The 9,371-nt window shown below is 37.4% G+C and overlaps 1 protein-coding gene across 1 annotated transcript; it reads left to right on the forward strand.

Moving 5' to 3' along the window:
* Positions 1–882: 882 nt before the first annotated feature.
* On the forward strand, positions 883–8,684 carry LOC105931336 (corticotropin-releasing factor-binding protein). Its single transcript, XM_012869962.3, has 7 exons — positions 883–1,032; positions 1,152–1,239; positions 2,531–2,688; positions 3,633–3,843; positions 4,577–4,731; positions 4,842–4,962; positions 8,122–8,684. Exons 1-7 carry the CDS (start codon positions 952–954, stop codon positions 8,274–8,276), a joined length of 969 nt encoding a protein of 322 aa, XP_012725416.1. The 5' UTR covers positions 883–951; the 3' UTR covers positions 8,277–8,684.
* Positions 8,685–9,371: the final 687 nt, after the last annotated feature.

Consider the following 9,371-nt stretch of genomic DNA (forward strand, 5'->3'; position numbering starts at 1 on the left):
AGAAACAAACCACTAGTTTTCGGATACAAAATTCAGAAAGATAAAACTTTTTTCCATAAAATTCTATATCTCCCAAAATAACAGTTTGGTTGGTTTATGACAATTAAAATATGGACATCACAGTGACTGCTATTATAATTTTTGTTTAGTTTTCATACAAGACCGCTTTTACTCAAAAGGCATTAAAACTAAAACAAAAAAACTGCATTGCTTTGATTCTACTTTGAATGTATTGATATTAAATATTTTCAAAAAGCATAAACATGCTTGCAACTCTAAGTGTAATTTTAGTTTATTTGTTATGTTTGTAATACCTACTTCCATAGTATGCAATGACTTAGAATAAGCCTGTGCAAACAAATAATCTTCCTAGAATTAGTGACTTATAATTAATTACAGTTCACCTTTTATATCTTAGAAATGAATTGAGTTACAACATCACAAATAAAATCACATTCTTGTCATTCAAAAACTTTGCATACTGTTTTTTTTTTCTTCTTCTTCTTGGTGAAGCCAGAGTTTCTGTTTTATACTGAAAACCATGTGAGTGTCACTTTTCCACACTGGATTGTTTTTATTTCATACAAAACAAGAGAAAAAGCTCTACTCCAAGGATTTTAACAGCCAAACACAGACCTATAAAATCAATGCACGGCTGCACTTTGGTTTGTTTATCATGACTTTTAATGAGGCCGCGTTTCTTTTAATCAAATCATCCGCCGTCATTAGTTTCCAGGCTGCCGAGCATGCATAAATGCTCAAATATGGCTTTAAATTGCCGCTATTTCTGGTTTCTTATTAAAGATAATAAATCTGCTCTTCTGAGTTCTCAGTCTCGCTGATATTGGCCTGCCTGTCTGTCTGTGCTGCTATAAAAGCTGTCACCTCACAGGCTGCGCAGTTACTCCCCCTCTGCGCTTCGGAGAACACTTGTCGAGAGACGCTACTAGGATGTCCGCGGCTCTGCGCGCTCAGCTACTCCTCTGTCTTGTTTCCCTGCTGTCAGGGACCGGACTCACTCGTTACATCGAGGTACGATCAAACTTTTTTTTAGTGTTAAATTGAAACAAAAGGGGCTCACTGATAAAACGGTGCCTTGTTTGGATAGACTGATTTTGTTTGCGTAATGTATTTTTTATTTTATTTTTCAGGACAACGAGGCTTCAGATGGATTGTATTCTCTGATCAGTTTGGCCCAAAAAAGGGAATCAGAGGATTTTATTTTCCGCCGACCTCTCAGTAAGAAATCTTTAAGAACGTTTTTTTTGTGTGTGTGTGTGAAATATGGGTGTCCAAATGTGCCACAATTTGATTAAAAACTAAATCTTTGAATAATTACTTCAGATGGTAATAGTTATTTAAACAGGCAATACAATCAGAAATAAGCAAATGTGCTGTTGTCAATAGAAATGTTTACATAATTTGCAAAAATATAGATGTTGTATTTAAAAAAAAAATATTTAATTTGCAACATATTATGAATTTATGTTTTCCATCAGCCTTATTCATCAAAGTGAGAGGCTGACACTGCTAGTCAGAATAAAAATCTTAAAATGGACTCTGCTTAGGGTTATCCCGTTTAGATGGTCTTTGATTGGTATTTGATGAGCCACATTTACAGTTTAATGTAAATGCAAATAATTGTATGCAAAGTTTAAGATGAATTGCTTCAAAATTTAATCTATTAATTTTTCATTCATAAATTTTGTTATCAATTTGTATAACTATGCATAGATTAATACAGTTATCCTGTATTTTTTTCTTAATTACGGCATGTGTGAAAAATTATGTATTAATTTGTAACCTTTTGGCTCTTATGGGACTCATCACTTTTTTGGTCACATGGTCTTGTAAGATGGGTCCATATATGTGACTTTTATTGCTCAATTTTCCCATATACCTTATCAGACTGATTGTTTTTGCTTTGCAGTCCTGACCTGATAATTAAGCTCACAACCAAAGCAAATTGCTTAGTATTCTTGAATGCCAGATCTGTTTGCATTAAGCAAATTCTGCATCAATCTCAATTTCTTCTTGTAGAGAAAAGGGGAGAAAACAGCAATTTGTTGCACTGCAGTATTTTATTTGATTAGACATAATATTTTCTCAAATGAAATACTGATTTAAACACAAGATGTTTCTCTTAACGTTTTGAGGCATGCCTTATCAGCCATCACTAACTTGTCACATTAACTTATTTGTAAAAGGAAGAACTTTTTCCTCTCTCTTTTTGATCACAATGTTTGTGGCTAAAGAGAAGACAACTGATAATGGATGCAAAAAGAGGTGCAAATTGCTCTCACGTTCTGGACTTGATGGACACATTTGCCACTGCATGTATTTAGGACAATGTTTCTATGTGAATTAGGTGTAGAAATACACAAAATATGTGCAAAAAACAGTAGCAAAAACTTGCATTACTTTGCTACATACTGTCACGTAGTTTCTCAAAAATATTGTAGCCTTTACCATTGTAATTACCTTGCAATTATTTCTAAAGTGTTCAAAACTCTGTTTCTGATGTTTAAAGGATGCTTGGACATGTTGGCAACTGAAGGCTATTTCACATTTGTGGCGTCCCGGCCACAGCTGGCGTGTGCTGCCTTCATCATCGCTGAACCCAGTGAGGTCATCAGTCTGGAGCTCTCTGACGTCAGCATCGACTGCAGTGCTGGAGACTTCATAAAGGTTTTTCCATGTGATCAACAAAAATAACCTCTGTTCTATGACCAAAAGGCAGGAAGTTCATGGCACTGCAATTTAGGACATAATTTCGTTTTCATCTTCTTCTATTGGATTACATTGTGCCAGATAGGGTTAGGGCAATGTTTGAGGGCAAGACACCACCACAGATCCTTTGTGCTCTGCCAAGAGCGAATGTAGGAGGGAAAAAGCTTCAGTTTGGGAGCCAAGCCTGCCAGTAACACTACAGTTTTGATTCAAGTGGGCTAAATTTGAAAAAGTTTTTTTGGCAGAGGGAGTGAACGTAACGATGATGATGCTTTCTGGGTTTAAAAGTTGGGCTGAGGGATGATCTAGATGCTGGAAAAACTGCTGAATTTAACCTGTTGTGATCAGAAATGCTAAAACAGCAAGCTGAAAGACACAGTTATGGTACTGTTTTTGCTGGTCAGTTTAGATTTACGGTATATTTGTGTATTTTTTTATGTAATTGGGAACAATTTGCCACTCAAAGGTGTATGTTGTGAAGATCAGGTGCTCCACAGTTAGACAAAACGTAAAACAAATATTTATATCGCACCTTTACAGGGCTGTGTCTAGTATAATAAATAAAAAAATGAAAGTATAATTTTTTAACGGGGCTTTAGCACCTTTTTAAATGTTTTTCTTCATAGGTCAGTAAATCAGATAATAGTTTTCTTTTTCAAGTCAGCAACTAAAACTTTGGACAATGTCCACCACACAGATCCTCAGCTGTTGAGTATGTTCATGTTCCACTGAATGTAAAGAGACGAAATATTCAGAATCTTATGTAGGGCCAGTCTGAAATATACAAGTATTTAAATATTGAAACCTCAAATTTAAAATCATTAATTTAGTGTCAGCAATCTTATCACAAACAAACTGCCATGCTTCACACTCAGACTTCCCCATATCTCCTGTTGCTGTAGATTTTTGACGGCTGGGTTCTGAAGGGCGAGAAGTTCCCCAGCAGCTATGATCACCCTCTCCTCCCACACGAGCGCTACACGGACTACTGCTCCTCTGCTGCATCGACGGTCTCCAGTCGATCCTCCCAGAATGTTGCCATGATCTTCTTTCGCATTCACAGCCCTGAGAGCAGCTTCACCATCGCTGTCAAAAAAGTGCACAACCCTTTCCGTGAGTGTTGCAGCTTATCCTTCCTTTCAGGAAAGCTTCGAGCAGCATGTTGGAGAATTATAATTTGTTGATTAAACACAAATACTCCAATGAAAGATAAGATTAGAGGCCTTCACCCACGTCATATTTGTTTGGCTTATTTTCCTGTGTGTTTCAGAAAGAGAGTTAGGATTGTGGTGCTTGTTTTTCCTCCTGGACATTTTTGCTCGATCAAGCATTAATCAAGGCTGAAGGGGACGTGAAGAGATTGAATGAGAAGGATGCACCTGTTTTCTAGCTGCTTGAAGAACACCATGTTAACACTGTGCCAAGTAACATAACAATCACTTAGACAAAGATGCACTAAGAAAGAGTGCTTTCAGATGGGAAGAGGATTTGAGTTGATTATCTTTAGGTAAACAACATGAATGCTTGGGCATTTATGATGGTACAAATGACACTATGTTTTTTTCTGTATAAATCTGACTGTCATCAGCATAGCTGTTAATATTACCTCAAAATCCATCTCTAAATTAATGTAATGTTTTGAGTTTTGCTTGTACCCAGCTAGGGTGGCTTACTGTTACCAGTTTAAGTTATGTGTCATCCTGTGTGTCATCCCATGTTTCACCCCTGATTATGTCTAATTTGTCACATCAGGTACCGGTAATGAGTTTCTCAGGTGATGGTGAAACTGTATGAAATCTGAAACCTCTCCTTCTGTGCATGTGTTTATGTGTGTGTATGTGCATAGCCTGCAACATCATGTCTCAGAGTCCAGAGGGCAGTTTCACCATGGTGATGCCGCATCAGCGCCGCAACTGCAGCTTTTCCATCATCTACCCAGTGGAGATCCGAGTGACAGATCTCAGCTTAGGAGATGCCAAAAGCAATGAGATCAGCCTGCTCGTAAGACACAGATAGACGGATAATCAGGAACTCTTTAATAATGAAAAAAAACTCCTACAGAAATAAAAGTCTTTACAAGTGCTGACCCGGAATAATGTGTGTTTTTGCAGAGACAGATATGGCCAGGCTGTTCAGGATCTGGTGACTATGTGGAGCTGCTGGGAGGAAACGGCGTGGACACCTCCAAGATGTTCCCTGTAGCAGACCTGTGTTTCTCCCTCAGTGGCCTTGGTAAGTCCGCTCCTCTACCCATTTGCAGGCTTCTAAACTGAACTGTTTCCTCAGGTCACATCACCACCATAATATCACTATGCTATTCTGTGATTTTCAAAAAGGCTTGCTGTTTTTAGTTTGCACAGACTGTTCTTTTTAAAAACTAAATAATTACAGAATAAAACAGTTTCCTCTTTTGGTACCACGCTCTAAAACACCATTATGTCAGCTGTGCACAATGCTTTTAATTGCCAGACTATGCTGCAAATGAATCCTTCAAATAATAACATCCCACATGACGGAAGCCCAAATATTTGCGATGCAAATTAGACATTTTCTCCCATTTTACATAACAAAAGCTCAAACTCATTCTCCTGTTTTCTGAAAAACAAATCCAAAGTGGACCCTTTGTTCTAAAGGCCTCTGAAATGTTTTTTTCTTCTTTTCTTTTTTTGTGAAGCAACATGATCAAAGAACTTTTGTCAGTGTGGGTGTTATACTGCTTGTAGGACATACAGCACTTTTACAGCATTTCTGCAAGATGAGACATTAAACCTTTGTTGTTTTAAAAGATTACTTCTGACACTTTTGAATTTAAGACTTTTCATTGTTTTCATCAATCTATTCTGACCGTACCACCTCAATTATGCAGGTGAAATCAAGAGCAACAGGGCCAGGCAACATGTCTCACATCTTTTATTGTCCAACTTTTGTGAGCTTGGTATACAAATTTGCAGATCCTAAATGCTTGTTACCTGAGATTGCACATCCATCTTTCTTTGAAACAGGACGTAATGGCACCTTCATAAAGAAGACATCTCTCTGCACTAATGGAGTTGGCCTACATTAAATTAGGTATTATGAATCCTAAGAGGGAAAGCCTGGAAAGCCTGCTCACATTCATTGCCCCCAAAGTAAATAAATCCTCATTCTTTAAAAACCAGCAGTGTATGTGCCTAGAAGGGTTAAACAATAATAATAAAAAAAATCAATAATGAAAATTGTGACCTTCTGCACTTTGCAAAAAAATGATCAAGGACGTGTCATGTTTAAGGGTATCGGATCAAAGCGCAGACAAGAGCTTGGAAGTCGCACGTTGAATACATATTTTGAAGTAATAATAAAAACAAAGCTTATAGAGGAACAAGGAAACAATCAGGAACACAGCAATCAGATCAGGTAGATACATGAAATGGAGACGGAGACCTTGACAAAGTGTCTGACAGAGTGGACTGAACTTCAAGGGGAGCAGACAGAGGGAAAGAATAGGTGGATAATTAGGCACAGGTGAGCTGAGTGATGCAATTAGGCTGAAGGAAAGAAGGGGTAGCTTGGCCCATTATTGGGACCAAATAATGGGCCAAGCATGGGAACTAAACTAAGGAACAGATGTAACAAAACTACAGAAATAATAAAGGACATAGCTAACTGTAAATATTATCAACATAGATGCTGAACAGAAACTAAACAGATGACAACACGAGGATTTGGGATTGAACATAACAAGAGTAACATAATACAGACTTCATGATCCCCAAGGAGCTACCATAAGTAATCACATTTATGGTAGTGTGACACTTACGGTAGTGTGTCCTGTCAGGATGAGGATCCTGACAGGACATCATAAAAGGTAGAATACAACCTATTGCAAAGTGTTTTTTTCTACCTTTATTTTTCTAAAAAAATTCTGTTTTCAAATAAAGTTTCTTTTAAAATCCTGTAGTTTTTTTTGTTTTTTGTTTTTTTAGAATACTGAAGATACTGTTGAATGTTCCATAGGAACCCAAAGCATGCATGTCTTAATTTTAATTATCCAAATAAACTAATACTGTAAAGAAAGCCAGTTTCTACCTGACATGGTTCAGATGCACTGAAGATCTCTCTCCTACTCGGCTGCTATGCCGTGGGCCAGACCGGGAGGGTTTCAGAGGAGGTGGTGGCTGAGCACACAGCAAGAGCCATGGTACATCAAATACTTTTAAATTAAATTTTTTTTTTATTGAAATTAACAGGATGTAAACTTGCACAGGTGTTTCCTTTTTAATCTGATATATGTTTATTTGGTTTTCTTCACACTTTTATGCTTTAAAATACACATTACAGAAAAATTCTCATCACAGATTACAAGTTAATACTATATATTGTCAGTTTAGAGTATCTGTACAAATTACATCTAACAATTTGTAATCTTCCACATGTTTAATTAATTATGTTTATCCAAAAATCAATCAGTTAAAGGTTTGGGTCATTCTATAATCTTCAACATCACAAATTACTTTAGAAATGGCATCCTGTTACAACTCCTGATAGGAGTTGTGTTTTTATGTTTTGAGGAACACCTCTTTAGAGCAAAATAACTTGGAGATTTCTGTTGTTAAAACTATAAACAATACCAAAGTAAAACACACCTGCTGTGTTTGTGGAAAGAACAAGTGTAACCAGATAGGAGCAGATTGCTCCCATCTGCTGGATTGGATGGAAGGGTTTCCTCCTGCATTTTTTTTTTTAATAATCTACTTTGTGAAGCCAGAGCAGAAATAAAAAAACAGAAGAAATGGAGGGGACTGCAATACCTTGTGAAGTCCCCTCTCAGTTAGCAGTTTTTATTTGCCAGCAGTTACACGGGAAGCAGTCTTCCACTGCTGTAGCAAATCTGGTTCAGGCTTTTTTCTAGGTTCAGGGATAGTATTTTGTGGTATAGTGAGTTGTGATTGGAGCTCCTGTTGCTTTTCTTTCATCGTGAACCAGTGCGCCAAATCATCTCTGACATCTGACCTAACAACAAGTCTACACAAGTGCTGCTTGAGGATGCTTTCTCTTTCGGAACATCCTCTGAAAACCTGAGATATGGCTCTGCAGGAAAATCCCAGGAGATCAGCAGTTTCCGAAATATTCTGACCAGCCTATTTGGCACTAACAACCATGTTGTGTTCAAATTCACTTAAATCCTTTCTTCCGCATTCTGATGCTCAGCTCCAAGTTCAGCATCGATTGCCGTTTTAGTTATTTATTTTAACAAGCAACTGAACAAGCATGCCTCGTAAAGTGACCAGTGAGTGTACTATTTCAAAACGTTCACAAACTAATAGTAAACTCTGTAAAACCAGGGCGGGTGGAGTGTTTCTGTGTAAACTTTTGCTGTTTTGCCTCTCTTTGTTTCTCCCTTTGGCTCTTTAGCCCAGATGAAGATTGGCTGTGATAACTCTGTGGTGAGGCTGGTCTCCAGTGGGAACTACATTAATCGTGTTACCTTCCAATACCGACTACTGGATCAAAATGAGATTCCCAAAACCCGAGAGAACACTCTGGAAAACTTCTGCTCTGTGGAATGAAATGCACAACCGCAAAAGAAAACAACTGTGAGCTTTCAGGAAGACAGTAATGGTTTATCCAACTTCTCTGTGAAAAACAACATGTGCACACAATTGCACTGTTTAACTCATACTTTCAGTAAATAGTTACCATTGTATTTTACGAATATTTTAGTCAGTGATGTAATCATGCTTGCTTTAATAATAAGCTATTTATTCTAATATATAAAATTTTTCTTAATTTGTTGAATCATTCTGGATTTTATTGTTTGATATTCAGTAAAATGACAAAATGTGTGACACATATACAGGTAGATATCTTAATTTTGGTTGCTCTTAAATAGCATTTGTTGTTTTTTAATATTTCACTTATTTCTTCTGTTTTTATTGGACTGACAATTTGAAAATAAATATGACTTGCATGATAAAGCACATTTTTAATGTTCTGTTTTGTGAGTCCCTGTTATGAGAAGAACCCATGTGCAAGACTGAGAGTTTGAGATTTGGGCTCACTTTTATTGAGGTGAGCAGCTTATACGTTGTATTGTGGCTGAAAAAAGTCTGATCCGGTAACCCTGAGTGACGGTCATCTAAGCGGTTAACATCAGCTTCCACTAACTTCCCTGTTTAGTGGTTTAGAGAAGCTAAACTTAGTTAGTGGAACATTGGTCAGTGAAGCAGTATATAAATAAACTTGCCTTGCCTTGAAGCTAACTTTCTGGTTAGTTGTGCCCACCACTGAACATTGCCTTCTCTTCTATACAATGTAGGCTGTGGGCCAGAATCTGTAGGATAACTTTTCGTATGAACTGTTTGGGGGCAACTTTCGTGCACTTGGATCAGTTGGTACAGATTGCAGTAGTCAAAACACCAATGTTCCCGCGTTTTCACTTGCACTTTAATTAATTACAGCCAATTAAAGATATTGGTAGTTTGACTTTTGACCAATAGACCAGTTCATTGTTATTGTTTTGATGCGGGTTTTTCGCGCATGTGCGCCGGACTGGTAGGCAGAAGGCGAACACAATGGCAGACGCAAACAAAGGAAACAACGAGTTCTCCATGTATTCTTCTTCTTTAGATAACGTATCACAAGATCGTTTTAGGAGTAAGTTG

This window comes from Fundulus heteroclitus, chromosome 12 (genome assembly GCF_011125445.2).
Source record: "Fundulus heteroclitus isolate FHET01 chromosome 12, MU-UCD_Fhet_4.1, whole genome shotgun sequence".
Classification (NCBI taxonomy): domain Eukaryota; kingdom Metazoa; phylum Chordata; class Actinopteri; order Cyprinodontiformes; family Fundulidae; genus Fundulus; species Fundulus heteroclitus.